The sequence below is a fragment of the Macaca fascicularis genome, chromosome 6, assembly GCF_037993035.2.
Source record: "Macaca fascicularis isolate 582-1 chromosome 6, T2T-MFA8v1.1".
NCBI classification, from domain to species: domain Eukaryota; kingdom Metazoa; phylum Chordata; class Mammalia; order Primates; family Cercopithecidae; genus Macaca; species Macaca fascicularis.
In genome coordinates this window covers 80,518,805-80,536,170 of record NC_088380.1, presented here as the reverse complement: position 1 = coordinate 80,536,170, position 17,366 = coordinate 80,518,805, and the positions used below count along the sequence as shown (strand labels likewise).

At 41.5% G+C, this 17,366-nt stretch overlaps 1 protein-coding gene across 3 annotated transcripts in view; it reads right to left on the bottom strand.

Annotated features, from left to right (window-relative positions):
• Positions 1-17,366, bottom strand: part of IQGAP2 (IQ motif containing GTPase activating protein 2) — a 310,898-nt gene that overhangs the window by 143,490 nt on the left and 150,042 nt on the right. For all 3 annotated transcript variants that reach the window (XM_005557201.4, XM_045393897.2, XM_045393896.3), the window contains one exon: positions 5,670-5,826. In XM_005557201.4, coding sequence (XP_005557258.3) covers positions 5,670-5,826 — 157 coding nt within the window. The remainder of the gene's footprint in view (positions 1-5,669; positions 5,827-17,366) is intronic.

Below are 17,366 nucleotides of genomic sequence, written 5' to 3'. Positions count from 1 at the left end.
TTCAAATCTTTCATCCTTTTAAACTACCTGAGAATGCTGACTTCAGAACCCTATGATTCATGTTGGCATACTTAAGAAACACACTTTGGTTAGCGAATTGCAGCAATAACGTTGTCAGTCTACTGAGTTTGCTTCACTTAGAATGAAAATGGTCTTCTAAATAGGCTTGAAATAATCTCAGTCCACGATAATCATCTTTAACAAGTCTTTTCTTCCCACTCCAGTCCTGTATATTACTATTAGATGAGGTGACATGTCTACAGTCAGATTTAGCCAAGGGTTGCTGTTATCCACACACCTGATTTCTTTCAGATATTGGACCAGGAAGTATATGTTGTTTTTCCACTGCTGAGCTATTACACCAGCAAACATAGTTCATCTAGTTTAAACTGCATAGATGAGGAACTACGTTGTCATCATTGGATGCTAACTAACATCCTACGCACTGGAATCAAAACATTTTAAAACCAGGAGGTACTTTAGAAACCAATAACATTATCCAAATTTGCTTATTTTACAGATGAGGAAACTGAGGGCACAAGTAGGTAAGATGCTTGAGTTGACCTAAATAGTCAGGCTCAAGGTTAAGACTCCCTTGCAGAACCATATAATATTTGCACTTCAAGTCCAAATATTATGTTTATTTTACTGCTCAAGTACTTTAGAACAAACACTGCCTCCAATATTCATTAGATGCTCATGTCTGTCAGGCACCATGCCAAGTGCCCTGCATGGATCATTTTGTTCCTCACAATATCTCTACAAAGGCAGATACTGTTGCTATTACGTTGAGGATCCCTTATCTGAAATGTTTGGCATTAGAAGTGTTTCAAGTTTCTGATTTTTACAAATTCTAGAATATTTGCATTAGACATACTGACTGAGCACCCCCAACCCAAAATCCAAAATCCAAAATGCTCCAAGGAGCATTTCCTTTGAGTGTCACGTCAATTGGAGCACCTTGGATTTTTGGATTAGGGATACTCAATCTGTATTCCCACTTCACAGGTGAGGAAACCGCGGCTCAGAGAGTCAAAGTTAATGGCGAAGCTGGACTCTGAAGTATTTTGATTCTACAGTTCACACTGCTAACCACTGTGTGCATGCCTTCCCTATCTAAGGCACACCTACATATTTGACAAGAATTTATTATAAACCTACAATTATCAAGGTGCTGTTCAGAGTACTATCTTTGAACCTTGTCAGACTGAAACCTCCCCAAGGAAGGCCCTTCCATCCACTCCTCTTTCTCTTGCCTGCCCCAGTCTGCCTGGGACCACTTTCTAACCTCTCAAGCCCCCACCATGGAAACCTTCCTGGCCTTTCACCACCCAACAACCCACTTAGAATGGACAAGACTGCTCCCTCCTCCTTGGTCATCTCCCACTGTCCACCCAGTTGTCTTCTCCTCATGACCCTCCACCCATTTCTATTTCCTTTTCAGGATCCACCCTTGGTTTTCCCTCTTGAAGTAGTTCACTTCTTGTCTGTGCAGGCCACTGCCACCTGGACTGAATTATCCCCTCCCTGGACTCTGTCCCCTCTCATCCTCTTTCTGGTTTGTTCTCTATATAGCAGCAACTGATCTTTCTGAAGCACAAACTGCACCATATGGCATCACAAGGCTTCTGATTGCTGTCCCCTCAACGTAGCACGAAATCTCAGGTGCTCCATGGGGCCTGCATGGCTGTGCAATCTCATCTCTGCTCTTCCTGGCGTCATCTTCCACCACCGTCCCTTTCAACCACTCCACTATGGCCAAGCTCTTTCCCTCCTTGTGGCAAGTCTCTCACAAATGAGCTCCCTCTCTTTGTACAGTTCTTCCTGATGCCCACCGCTGAGCGCACACAGGTGACTTTCTTCTCACTCTTCCATCCTCAGAGTAAACTCCTCCTCAGAGAAGCCCATCTCCTGGCCGTTGCTATCTACCCATACATTAGCTTTCGTATCTTCCTTCAGACGCTTATCACAATCCACAGCTATAAATTCACTTAGTCCGCCTCCCCACCACCACGAAACCAAGCCCTTGCCTGCTTGGCTCACTATTCTGCCGTTAGTGCCTAGAATAGTGCCGGACATGCGATGGGTCTTGACAAGTGTTGTATGGATGAATGAATTCTACCCTATATGTATTTCTATTGTGGTACACCTTTATCTTCCTTCCCTATAACTGTATTGCAATTTGTTATATTAATGTTTATTCACCTATTAGAGCAGTGGTTCTCAACTCAAACCTTAGAAGCACAGAAGAAAAGAATCACCTGCAGGTGATTTATTAAGAGTACTGCTTCCTGGGTCAAGAGATTCTGCCTGACTCACTAGTCTGGGGTGGGACCCAGGAATCCAGTTTTTACACACACCCATTAGGTGGTTCTGCAGGAGGCTTGAGCACCATTCTTACAGGAAGAGTGTCACACTCAGTATATTGAGTACGTACCAAATAAAGCACAGAAGGCAAGAAAAGGTATGGAATCCTTTGGCTTATGTGAAACTATTGTCATTCATTCCTTTATCCAACAGCTATTCCCCAAGTACCTACTATGGATCAGACTCTGCACCATTAACTGGGTATGGGGCATAGAGGCCCATACGGTGCCTGCCCGCTTTACAATACACTATGGCATGTGCAAGACAGACTGTGTCAGGAGCTGCAGCGCACATGGCATGGGCATGTAACTCAGACCTGGTGTGGACGGCACAGGTGGCCATGGAAAAAATACTTATAACTGGAAAGTTGAAATCAAATACTCAGGACATCTTTCCAATCCTAAATTAATGAGGAACTAGGGTTGTACATAAGCTGGCAGACAAAGAGAATGGGGTAGCACAAAAGCTCCTGTCTGCCTAACCGATAGTCATCAAAGCTGCCAGTGCCAAGGCTGACATATTTTATGGCTACAGTCTAGGCAGACCCCGCAGCGAGAGCCCGAGTTCACTGAATTCATGGTTTCCAGATGGCATGAGGGGCTAGGGCTGGGTTATTGAGTGTTCTCTCGTGCTTCAACATCTTTGCCTTAGTCCCATGATTTAGCTCTCCTTGCAAAGGGCTATGTGATATGCTTCAGTCCTGAAGAATACAAGATCAGGAAGTTGAGTTACCTATTTGCTAATATTTATCTCCTTTCATTTTTGTATGAGAAATGAAAAGGCCCTAAAATAAGATTTTATGATTACAAGGCAAATCACTCAATGTTTCCATCAAGAACACTAGGCACTTTCATGGATTTAATAAAGAAAAAAACAAACAAACCTCTTTCTGCAGTCAATCCACAGAGGAGTCCTTTCCATTCATCTTATGTTTTTTTCTCTTAACTGAGCAAGAAGGGGCTCCCACGCCACAGCTGGCCACGGTTCCCTCCTGCCGTGCCTCCCTCCTTCCTGCCCCTCTCCCAGCATCACCTCTGTGCCACCCGGCCTTCCAGGGATCTGATGGGGCAGGGGTGGCCTCCCTCTTGTGATGTTTCACTTGGGCATGTATGTCATCACCTGCCTATGCCCCACAAGTATTTTATTCCATAACCAGAAATTGCAAATATTATTTCTCCTGTCCCCATCCTAAAGAGAAGTTGCTATTCATTTAAATAATAGGATCTCTGATGCCAGGAGGAGAAGGTACCTATTTAAGTTGCCATGAGGCAACTGTCCATGAGGGCCCCAAGCTGGTCTGGAAGGACACTCCTATATTCAAGGTATACAATATTCCAGGAAGAGAAAAGAACTGGCTCACACACTGCTCTGAGGCTCACTTCCATGAAGGGCCTATCTTCCCAGCTTGATTCTCACAGTCCAAGAAAGCCAAAAGAAAATCTGTAATTCCCTTTCAGTCAAGCTGGAGCCTACCCCAACTACACTTTAACTCTATCATCAAGTCTACATACGTGTTGGTACTGACAGACCTAGATCTTGATTATAACCAAAATAAAAGCCATGAAAAAAAGACAAGATGTAGTGTAAAATGTGAACCAATATTTATGTTGTGGAGAGAGGATACAGATGGTCTTTTTCTGGGCTTCTCTGAATTTCTAAAAATATTTCTCAAAAAAATTTTCTAAACTTTAATTTTAGCTGACTAAGTGATTGTTTTATTAAAGTCCTGTGGAAGGTTATAATGAGCTGGAACTCTGGAGTGAAACTTCATGAACACAAATTTACTTTAAAAAATGTAAACGTTTTTATTTATAACATTATTCAAAGCAAAAACTTGTGCTCGGTTACCTTTTTGACTAGACTAGAAAAACAGACTCAAAATAAATTTGACAAGTAATCTTTTCTACTGTTAACCTTAAAGATTATTCAAACATTCTACCTGTATTTAATGTACATATTTAAAGAATATATTTTGCCTCAAGAAGTGAAGGGTACTATGAATTATGCAATAAATGGGAAATAATTCCTTTTCCAACTATACTCAACATATAGCTGTAAGAGAAATAACTGTTCAGAATACTTGAAAATCTGCAGATAAAAAATATTGATATACAGAACTGAATGCATTAAACAAATAAAGATCAAGTTTCAAAGAAGCTTTAGAAACCTTGACCTGCAGCAGACAAGAGGTCACAAATTGCAGAATAGAATACCAGACATTTAAAAATTCTGTTTTGAAGATACATTGCTAATGGAGGAGCCTTCTAGGTTGGCATTTGCTTTTTCTTTTTCCTTTTCCTTTTGAATATATAAATTCAAATGTAAAAAAGTAGACAGAATAGTATAATGAACTCTTATGTAACCATCAATCAACTCAACAGTTATGAACTCATGGCCAGCTTTTTATCATCTGTCTACCTTCCCCTCAATTATTTTGAAACAAATCCTAGATGTATCACTTTATCTTTAAATACTTTGATATGTACCTCTAAAAAATCGGGATTTCTATTACTATAAAATTGGTGTTTGATTTTGTTTTCTTCTCCTGCTTCTTCCAAATTTAAATAACAGTGCGGTTTTTATTGTTGAACTTTCTTCTTCTTCTTCTTCTTCTTCTTGCTATTATTATCTTAGAAACAGGGTCTCACTCTTACCTAGGCTGGAGGGCAGTGGTGTGACCATAGCTTACTGCAGCCTTGAACTCCTGGGCTCAAGCAATCCTCCTACCTTGGCCTCCAAAAGTGTTGGGATTATGGGCAAGAGCCACCACACTCAGCTGTTGTGATGTTTCTAAAAGGGCTATGATAGATTTTTATTTTCTGATGCTTCCCTAATTAGTCCTGAAACAATTCTTAAAACTAGTTGTACACAAAATGGTTAGTCATATTTTGTTTTAAGCATCAAATGGAAAAGAACGGTTGGCTGATCATTCGACCTTCCTACTTGTTTTATCACACTGGCCCTAACTCTTTAGGGCCACAAGTTCAAGTGAAAAAAGGAGTGGTAGCATGCCCCCACTTTTACCTTTACTGGCACTAATAAAGTCAAAACTGACTTCCATGAAGGAATAATTGGGGGAGGCACTGGGAGGCCCCATAAGTCAGAAGTCTCTCAGCATCAGACCAGAAATAGAAACACTTCGCTTTTTAAAACTGCTGCTGCCTCAGGAATGCTATTAACAGGCTCCAAAGACATCCCCCAGCCCCCAAAATCCTTACAGAAACACTAAAAGAAGGGAGAGGATATGAAATACCAAACTTTCATTTTTAACTGGAAGCCAAAACCAATTAGATCTTGGTTACCTTATAACGTGTTTGTTCCACATCATAGATCTTTTTCTCTGATACCATTTTCGGGGCAAAGAACTTGGCTAACTTTGCAAGGTAAACTCCATTCCGGAGCCCTTCTTCCAGTTCAGTGGTTGGTGGCAATTCTTCAACTAAGCAAACTTCCATCCACCTAAAAAGATTAAAAAAATATTAAAGTGACTCCAGTTGGGTAACTTTCTGCAAATGAAGGCATTCAGCATTTCGCTGTGTGTGTTGGAGACAAAGGAAGCAGGATTTGAAACATCTTTAGGTGCCACTGGTGGGAAGGGAAGACATTCTGGATGGAATGAGGATTTCGAACATGAGACGAACAGGGGGAATGAAAGCCCAGAAGCGCTGAGCTCACTCCCATGCCAGAGCTCATCAACTTCACCTTTATCTGAGCCTCTGCCAAGTCTCTTTTTGTGCCAAAGAAGGAAAAGGCCAAACCATTTTGTATGGGTGGAATTAGTCCTGCTGACATTAAAGAAAAAATAATTCCAAGTTTATGAGACTTCGGCAGAGGCAATTCTTTTAGGGGCTGTGCCTTGGGGAGTGCACAGTCCAAAGTACTATAAAATCTGCAGTTACCTCAGTCCAGGAATGACTACCAGGAAAGGTAGGAAGGCATGGAAAAGGGGCATCGGAATTAAGTAAGCAGACAAGGCTTCTTTAAATAATACAGACTCCTTTTTCCAATACCAGGAACTTATGACAACACACTTCTCTTTTTTTGGAAGATACCGTACTTAATGGGTTCTGAAAAAAATATTTGAGACAAAGATCAGATTAAACCTTAAGATGTTGTGCCAGTATTGTAGAAAAGACACCAAGGTCATTACCGGCTCGAGGACTTACAGTGGAAGAGGAGACAGGCCAGTTCACATGTCACAATGGTGAGCTGAGGATCTGCCAGAGTTATGAGGATATTCCTTTCTCAAGTAATTATTACCTACTGGAAGATTCAAGATGCTGGTGTGCAGTTCCCAGCCTCCCTGTCACTCAGCTATTGATCTACAAACCCAACTATTAGCGTGAGCACCAGATCTATAGAGACAGTCTCCTTAGAGGATCACTAACACGATAGCCACTGGTCCTGCCAACACTTGAAACACAGTAGAGCACCGTGCCCCAATATTAACAACTGATCCCAACCCAAGCTGCTGACACTATAATATGTCTGAACCACTTGTAGCTCTGAATAACAACTTTTAGAAGTTCAACAAGCCCCTAATAAGTGGTTATTACTGACCACTTATTAGGCATTATAGAATTGGAATCCAGTAGTCCCCCGTTATCCAAGGTTTTACTTTCTGCAGTTTTAGTTACTTGAGGTCAACTAGGTCTGAAAATATTAAATGGAAAGTTCTAGGAATACAAAATTCATGAGTTTTAAATTGCATACCATTCTGAGTAGTGTGATAAAATCTCATGCCGTCCCACTCCCATCCCTTCCTCATCACAAGAAGGGTAAGTGCAGTACAATAAGATATTTTGAGACAGAGACAGAGTCCACATTCACAGAACTTTTATCATAATATATTGTTCCAATTGTTATAATTGTTCTGTTTTATTATTAGTTACTGTTGTTAATCTCTTTCTATGCCTACTTTATAAATTAAACCTGAGCATAGGTATGTATCTATACGCAAAAACAGTATATTCAAGGTTTGGTGCTATCTTCAGTGTCAGGCATCCACTGAGGATCTTTCAACATATTTCCAATGGATGGGAAGGGAATAGTATATATGATAAAAATAGAAACATAAGTCTTGCCTTCAAACAGCATTCAATATAATTGAGAAGGCCACACAATTCTAAGGAAAAGCCAGAGAACCATATGACAGGCTATGATGTGCAATGCTACATGGTAGGATATAATCAGAAAAAGTTTGGGAGTAAAGGGGAATCATTGGGTTATCACTGCAGCAATCAAGGAAAACATTAAAAAGGTGGTAGAACCTGGACTTGGCCTCGAAGAATAGAGTACAGTAAGTCCTCACCTACCTGGAAACTATGAATTTAAGCAAAATAATGTATAACAAAATCAATTTTACCATAGGCGAATTTCTACAAACAAGTTACACTGGGCGCTATGGCTCATGCCTGTAATTCCAGCACTTTGGGAGGGTGAGGTGGGAGGATTGCTTGAGGCCAGGAGTTTGAACCAGGCTAGGCAGCACAGTGAGGCCCTGGCTCTTAAAAAAAAAAAAAAAAAGCCAGGCACCTGTGGTCCCAGTTACTCAGGGGGTTGAGGTGGGGGGATTGCTTGAGACCAGGAGTTTGAGGCTGCAGTAAGTTGTAGTCAGGCCACAGCATTCCAGCCTGGGCAACAGTGCAAGCCTCTGTCTCTAAAAAATAATTAAGTTCCTATTGCATATTTCTGGCCACAAAAACATCACCAAACTTCTAAATAAAGACCAAAACACCTCAATGTTAAACACTGAAATAAATGTGAGCTATACATACAATTAAGAAAGATTAATGTAAACTTTTAGTATAATGAAGGGACTGGAAAAATACAAAAAGTAAGATAATTCTTCACCCTCTTATTCCAGTTCAGGGTCTTGGGTGGCCGGAGCCTATCCCAGCAGCTCAGGGGTGGCAGGGTGAGGGGCACTAACCCTGGACAGGATGCATTCCCACTGGAAGACACACTCACACCCCCACCACACTCACTCAGTGGGGACAATGTAGCCACGTCAGTTAACCTAACACGCACGTCTAACGAGTGCCCAGAGAAAACCCACGTGGACCTTGGGAGACCACACGAACTCCACAGTGGCCCCTTCTTTTTCTTCATCAACATTATGAAGAAATGACATAGAATGAAACGACATTATTGGAGGACCTGCTATAGTTGGAAAGGCAGGGAGAGAACCAGAAGCTGGGGAGAACAGAAACTAAAGGCATAAAAGAAACATGGCTGACTCACGAAGAAAACCCAGGAAGACAGTGGGCCTTTGGGGCTCACAGAGAGAAAAGAGCAATGAAGCTGGGCCTTCACCGTGAAGCTAGGCTCTGGAAGGTCTAGCACGCAAGGACAGGTGTTGACATTTGTAGCCACAAGAAGCAGGGAGCTCCTGGCAGCCTCAAAGAAGAGGAGTGACGTGCTGACAGTGGTAATTAGAGAAAATTCATCTGGTATAATGGATGCCTCAGAGACCAAGTCCTCTGTCAGGCCTTTCCCATTGTGAGGTGTTGAGGGACGGGATCAGCCAGGAAGAAATAGAAAGGAAGACAACCAAGAGACATTTCCAGGAAACAGTAACAGGACTTGGTGACATCTCAGAAAAGGGAGTTGAAAAACAGACAGAGATTACCAGCCAGGGAGAGGCACGTGGTTGAAGGGAGGGTTCTGCACCAGAAGTCAGTCACATAGTGGTGGTGTGACTGTAAGCAAGTCCCCTCACCTCTCTGAGCTTCAGTTTCTCTCCTCTGCTAAAGGAGGGATGTTGGTGATGAGAAGAATTTGTTGATAAAGTCCTTGCCAGCTCTAACATTCTAAGGGGCTGTGAAACTGGAAGAACAAGGAACAGGTAAGATGTGATGATGATGAACTTCCTTTTCACATATCATGCATATCATTCACATATCATTTGAGCCTTGCGTCAAATAAACTGAAGTAGGAATACCACGGACTTGCTAAATTTTGAAAAGAGGAAATAAATAATAATGCTGCCTTTAAAAAAAAAATGTGGCCAAGTTAAGAGCCACTGTTCTAGACCAAGTTTTTAAGCTAAATAAACTAATTAGGGTATTAGGTGATTTCACGGTAAAACACAATCTGTTTTCAAATAATTACATTTTCAAATAATTATCTTGGAAAAATGCAAGAAATCATCTTATACACAAAAATATATGAATGTTTTATAACAACCTGGTAATTGGGGGATATGTGTGAGGGGTAGGGTTGGAGGTAAACTGACAATTGGTAGCAAGAGTAGGGGGAGATAAGCTGACAATTGGGAGCAAGGGGCAGGATGCAAAAATAAAAGCTCTGAAGTATGATATTTTAGAGTTGGGCTTGTTTTTAAAAAGAGCTAATCACATTTTTGTCTATATTAGTATATATGTGCAGTTGGTTTAAAACACTGATACCAGGCCAGGCATGGTGGTTCAGGCCTGTAATCCCAACACTTTGGGAGGCTGAGAGGGGCGGATCACTTGAGGTCAGGAGTTCGAGAACACCCTGGCCAACATGGCAAAACTCTATCTCTACTAAAGACAAAAATTAGTTGGGCATGGTAATGGGCGCCTGCATTCCCAGCTACTCAGGAGGCTGAGGCAGGAGAATTGCTTGAATCTGAGAGGCAGAGGTTGCAGTGAGCCAAGATCACACCACTGCACTCCAGCCTGGGCGACAGAGTGAGACTCCATCTCAAAAAAAATTAAGAAAAAAAATAATAAAACATTGATAGCAAAAACTTAGGTTAGCTATAACCTGTTTAAAATATAGCCATAGCTAATTCTTATGACATTATGAACTGCTCAAAGGCAAAGGCCATTTCTTCTTTCTCTTTATGATCCCTTTGTGCCTGGCAACCTGTTTACACAAAGCAAGTACTTAACATATGGTTATGAAAGATTCTGACTGCTAAAAAGAAAGTTTTCCAAGAATCACAGTTACATCATAAAATATTTTAAGATATTGCCAAAGATTTACGAAGTGTTACTTTTTTTAATATTAGGCATCAATGGAGATACCTCTTTTTCTCTGCCTTGAAAGTCAAAAGATGATGCTATTATTATCAATGACAGCTAGTAGTTATTGAGCACGATCTTGTGTCAAAATCTGGACTTGATACTTTATGGGGATTATCATGGAATCTTCTCATGATCGCTCCATAAAGAAGAGGTGCTATCGGGATCACCATTTGCTGATGATTTTCCGGTGTTGTTCTCAGATTCTGTTGATGTTCTGACGTGATATCTGAGGTTTTCCCAAGCTCAGAAAAGGCTAAGGCCACCCAGCTCAGTAAGTTGACAGGGGCCAGCCTCTGCTCCTCTAATTCCAACTTTTAATTTCTCACAACTCACCAAACTGAATCCTCTAGTCTAGGCCTAGTGTAAAACAAAAGTGGTAACAAAATACTACAGGGCTACTTCCAGAGTAGCGGTCAGAGTTCCACGGCTTGGAGACACAGATGTTGTCACTGTTTCAGTATAAGGTCAGAGGATAGTATATTCACTGTCAGGGTTGAGTAGATTCCTGGGGCTTCGTTTGTTCTCTCAGAAGTCCCTCTTTGTCACCTACCTTGCAACAGGCACAGTAAATGGTCCAGGTTTCCCCTTGTAGTGCTGTAGCAGGGCAGAGGCAGGATATAGGAAACTTAGAGCCTATTCAAATGCAGTCACCTCCTCAGGAAGGCCCACAGGCCTAGAGCTCTCAAAGATTCTTCCAATAAAATACAATTCGGAAACTCCTATCAATCATCAGCCGGTATATCAGCAACAAACAAGACTATTCTTCTAGGACAGGTGACAGACTCTGCTGACAGAATAACCAGTCAGACTGGGTACTTAACATTGCTCTAAAGGTATTTAAATCCCTCACAATGAAGCAGGAGCCACGATATGCAACTTCTAAACTTGTGCACAGCCATCATGTGGGCTGACTAGCCTTTGGATCGATTTTTTAGTATAAGGAAAAAACTTCAAGCACAGATAGCAATATAGGAGTTAAGAAGAAATCACTCAGGCAGATAGCAAGGGTATGGGAGTCCTTGGTAAGGTTTTTCTTTTTAATGAAAAGCCGCCCCAAATCATTTTCTAACGAACAGCAGCCTGCAAGGTGGGAGCTTGCACAGGTGAACGCCAGCAAGAACTAAGGATTAGACATGTTCAAGATGGCGGCTCCACCTTCCCTTCTCTGTCAGCCACCTGTACGGTAAAGGAGCAGACAAGATGGCCCCATCAACCATCAACGGGAAAGCTCATTTGCATAAGAAGATTAGGGTGGGGCAACAAGCCTTCCCCACGTAAACATCATACCTGATTGAACCAATCTATGAGCTCTATGTAAATCAGACACCGACCGGCTCTTGAAACCCTACTATGAAACTCGGGGCATTCACCACCAGCAGGTCCTTTCTGCTGGGAGACCCCTCCTCTACAGAGGAAGCTGTTTCTCTTCCTCTTCTCTTCTACCTATTAAACCTCTGCTCCTAAACTCCTTGTGTATGTGTCCTAAATTTTCCTGGCATGTCCTAAATTTTCCTGGCATGTCCTAAATTTTCCTGGCATGCGACAGACAACAAACCTCAGGGTATATACCCCAGACAACCGTAGCTGCTTCAATACCAAATTGTTCAACTAAGAGTAGTTGCTGGTCAGAGTCTGCATTCGTCGGCCCACGGCATCTGTGAGGGGCCAAGTGACGGCATTGTAACCACAGAAGGTGTGGGGAAATGAGTGTGAGGGGTGCACTACCCTAAGGTGGCTCAGGAAAACCTCCCATGGATAAGCCTCCTCTCTCTCCTCCTCGTCTGCTGGCTGGAGAAGGTAGAATAACTTCCATCAGTCAGGGTTCCTGAATAATTCTGAATAATTGTGTGGTAAAGAGCTCCTTGTTTTCAAGGTCATTCTTGTTGGTTTAAAAAAAAAAAAAAAAGGCCGGGCGCGGTGGCTCAAGCCTGTAATCCCAGCACTTTGGGAGGCCGAGATGGGCGGATCACGAGGTCAGGAGATCGAGACCATCCCGGCTAACACGGTGAAACCCCGTCTCTACTAAAAAATACAAAAAAAAAAACTAGCCGGGCGAGGTGGCGGGCGCCTGTAGTCCTAGCTACTCGGGAGGCTGAGGCAGGAGAATGGCGTGAACCCGGGAGGCGGAGCTTGCAGTGAGCTGAGATCCGGCCACTGCACTTCAGCCTGGGCGACAGAGCGAGACTCCGTCTTAAAAAAAAAAAAAAAAAAAAAAAAAAAAAAAAAAAATACAAAAAACTAGCCGGGCGAGGTGGCGGGCGCCTGTAGTCCCAGCTACTCGGGAGGCTGAGGCAGGAGAATGGCGTGAACCCGGGAGGCGGAGCTTGCAGTGAGCTGAGATCCGGCCACTGTACTCTAGCCTGGGCGACAGAGCGGGACTCCGACTCAAAAAAAAAAAAAAAAAAAAAAAAAAAAAGCAGCAGCAGCTCTTGTGTCTCCTCATCCCCACCCTACACTACTGAACCTTACAGGAGCAGGTTGCTATTGCCATGGCCGACCTCAGTTTCAGGGGCTTGCTGATCTGTTACATGAACAAGTGAGTGGTACCTGGCCACACCAATACAAGTTTTAAGTGTGACTTGTATGGTATGTTGGGGTCAAACTTCCTATAACAATCACAACGGAGGGACAACTGGCCTGATGTTCAGGAAGTCTGGCTCTGTGATCACCAGCTATATGCACTGGAACAGGTCGCTTAATACTCTGAGTATTCAGTGTTAGTCCATAAATCAAAAATTATAATGGAATTCAATATAACTGTGTAATTATGTAATATGACTGTGTGTGGCTTAACATCTTTATTGAGATATAATCCACACATCATACACTCACCCGTTTAACACGTGGAATGCAATGGTTTTTAGTATATTCACTGGGTTGAAAGACCATCATCATTATCAATTTTAGAACATCTTCCTTACACCAAAAAAGAAACCTTATATCCATAAACAGTCACTCTCCATTTACCCCCAAGCCCCTAACCCACTAATCTACTGTCTTTAGATTTGCCTATTCTGAACATTTCCTGTAAATGTAAATAGACTCATACAATATGTGGCCTTTTGTGACCTTTCACTTAGCATAATGTTTTCAAGGTTTATCCATGTTCATCTGGACTTCATATTTTTTTCTTGAATAATATTTCATTGTATGGATATGTCACATTTATTTATTTATTCATCAGTTTTTGGACATGTTATTCCCGCCTCCCCCCCCCCCCCCCGCAACTTTTTGACTATTGTGAATGATACTGCTATAAACACTTGTGAACTAGTTTTTGCATTGACGTATGTTCTCATTTCCCTTGGGTATATACCCAAGAGTAGAATTGTTGGGTCATATGGTAACTCTATGTTTAATCTTTTTAGGACTTCCAGACAGTTTTCCAAAACAGCTGTACCATTTCCCCTTCCCACCAGCAGTGTATGAGGATTTCAATTTCTTCACATCCTTGCCAATACTCTTCTGTCGTTTTGATTACAGCCATTCTAGTGGATGCAAAGTGGCATCTCATTATGGTTTTGATTTTCATTTCCCTGATGGCTAATGATATTCAGCTTCTTTTTATATGCATATAGCCCATTTATATACTTTTGGAGAAATGTCTTTCAAATCTATCGCTCATGTTTTAGTTGAATTATTTGTCTTCTTATTTTTGAGTTATAAGAGTTCCTTACATATTCAGTATACAAGATTCTTATTTGATATATGATTTGAAAGTGTTTCCTCCATTCTGTGGGCTGTCTTTTCACTTTTTTAATGGTGTTATTTGAAGGAAAAATGTTTTTATTTTGATGAAGTCTCATTCATCTATTTCTTCTTTTGTTGTTTATATTTTTGGTGTTTTATATGTTACATATTTATGCCTATGTTTTCTTCTCTTTTATCTCTTAGTTTAGGTCTTTGATCCATTTTGAACTACTTTTTGTATATGGTGTGAGGTGAGAGTCTAACTTCATTGTTTTGTATGTGGCTACCCAGTTGTCCCAGCACCACTTATTGAAAAGACTACCTGACGAGTTAATGGGTACAGCACACCAACATGGCACATGTATACATATGTAACAAACCTGCACGTTGTGCACATGTACCCTAGAACTTAAAGTATAATAAAAAAAAAAAAAAAGAAAAGAAAAGACTACCTTTGTTGAACTGTCTTGGCACCTTTATTGAAAATTAACTGACTGTACAAGTGAGAGTTCATTTCTGAACTCTCAATTCTAGTCCAATCTATATGTCTATGACTTATGTACAGATAGTACATAAAGTGTGCATACATAAAATGAAGTTAGAGATACTTCATGTGTCTTCAAGAGCCTGTCTTCAAATTTGGCCTAAAAATCTACAGAAATGAAAACCAGAATATTCCCCCTTCCTTCCCAATACTGTCCTTACATTCACTGCTTCTTCCTCATTCCTTCTGTTGACTAGTTTTATTGGCCCACAACCCCAATATGTGAATGTCTTGCCCCAAAGCAAAAGTTGAAGCTATTTCTTATGAGCAACTTAAGGGTTGCTAGAGAACCGCATCTTCCTTTTTAGGGTGGGACTACTTGTGGAAGAAGGGGAGAGAAAGGAGAAATCTTTCAAATTTTAGGGCAAGAAGAAAAATTCTGTCTTGTGGGAGACAAAAAAAAAAAAAAGAAAAGAAAAAGAAAAAACAGAAACCACCCCACAAAAATCCGGGAACAAACAATCCTTTCTTTTATACTACTTTGTGCCTTGCAGAACATATGAAAGTTGTTTTGTGGAGGCATTTGCTATCTGAGTTGTTATTCAGGAAATCACCAACTATAAATCTTGGTCTGTATCATACAGTGCTGTATGGAATAAGTATTCTGACGGTAGAACTGCTGGCCAAGAACAGAAAAGTGTGTTTTATCTGCATAAACCCTGTTTTAATGCAGTGCCCTGTTCTACGAACTTCCAAGTATCACAAGTCAATTTTTCCCCTAATATTTTAAAAATCAGCATATAAGACATATTCTAAAAGAATATAAGAATATGTGGCCTTTGTTTTTATGTGTAGCATAGTTGGTCATTTTTTACCTTCTGTGTCAACAGGCAGTAAAAGCATCAGAAGGACTAAGTTAAGTTCTCATGGCAAAACTTTTCATCAGCTGGAGGCCAGTGCAAAACTGCCACCATGATTCCATTAGCCTTATTAGCTCAGAGGGACGTGGTTGTAGGAACCTACCCTGCAAAACTGAGGTGTGCATCTATGGGCCCCCATCCTTTTCTCATACAAAACTTACTTGGTTCACTCTAACAAAGTGACATAAAAGGCTAATTTTTTAATTTAGTAAAATTTTTGCTTTGCTTTAAGAATGCTATTTTCCTTAAAACGCAGGCACACAATACCATGAAAAGAATCAACATATGACTTCAAGATCTAGTAGGAGTGGAGGAGACTTCAGAGGACTTACGTCTCACTCTTCTCTTTCAGGGGGCGATGATATAGTATAATCTGTTGAGTTTGGCAAGATTCCCCAAACTGTGTTGCAATGAACGTTGACTCAGATGCTAAGAGAGACTGTTGCTAGAAATACGGACATGAAAGGTGATTCTAGTGAGATTTTAGACGGAAATGAGAATGTATTGTTAGACACTGAAGAAAAGGCAATCCTTGTTATAAAATGGCCAAGAACGTCGCTGAATTGCGTTTTTGTGTTTTGTGGAAGGTAGAGCTTGTAAGTGACAACCTTGGATATTCTGCTGAGATTTCTAAGCCAAGTGTTGAAAGCCTGCTGTGCTTTCCTTGCCACTTTCCTTTCTCCTTACCTGCTTCTAGCAAAGTGCGAGAGAAATTAAAGATAAAATTATTAGGCTAAACAAACCAGAACTTAAAGATCTGGAAAATTCTCAGCTTATCCATATTGCAAGAAAATGAGAATGTGTTCTAGAGAGGGCACCAACGGTGTGACTAAACAATCGCTCCCTAAAGAGTGACAGTGGGACTCACAGATCTAATCAGTCATCTCAACAGAAGGCAGGAATAGAGATGGGGTTCTACCAGCAGCAGAAACACTGCTGACTTGGACTAAAGGGGACAGAGACAGGACACAACAGCAGGCTTCTGAGATGCTACAGGATGGGACAATAGATCTATCTGGCTCTGGGTGTGAGCATGTATTATCCTTCAAGAAAAAGGAAGAATGGTCCCTAAAGCTGCTACTCTCACCCCACACTGAAAGTGTTCAGGCCTAGGGGGCGAGGAAGTGTCTCTTCCATTTCAAAGGGGGAGGCTGTCTCTGTCTCAGTGTCAGTGAGTCAGGCTGTCATTGTCCAAGGCCTCAAAAGCAAGGCTACCACCTGGGGCCTTGAAGAAATTCTGCCAGCCCAATGGGTCTGGAGGACAGATCATCATGTAAAAAGAATTATTCTCAGGCCTTAAAATCGAACATAATTTGCCCAGTTAGGTCTTGGATTTGCTTTGGACCCATGACCCTTTTTTCTTCCTTCCAAGTTCCCCTTTTGGAATGGGAATGTCTATCCTAAGCCTGTCCCCATCATTGTATTTTGGAATCAAATAATTTGTCTGGTTTCACAGGTTCACAGCTGGAGAAGAATTTTTGCCGCAAGACAAATCATGTATCTTGAGTCTCACCCGCCTTGATGTAGATGATATTTAGATGAGATTTGGGACTTAGAATTGACAGTAGAATGGGTTAAGGCTTAGGCTGTTGAATGCAGGTGAATGTATTTTGCTGTGAGGAGGACATGAATTTTGACGGTGCAGAGCGCAGAGTGTTATGGGCAGAACTGTGTTCCCCTCCCCAAATTTATATGTTGAAGTCCTAACCCCTAATACTTCAAAATGAGACTGTATTTGAAGACAGGGCCTTTAAAGAGATGGTTAAGTTAAAACGAGGTGATTAAGCCAGGCTGCTGGCCTTATAAGAAAAGGTGCTTAGGGCACAGAGAGCTCCCAGGGCTGCATGCTCAACAGAGGGAAGACAGAAGGACATAGTGAAAGGGCCATCT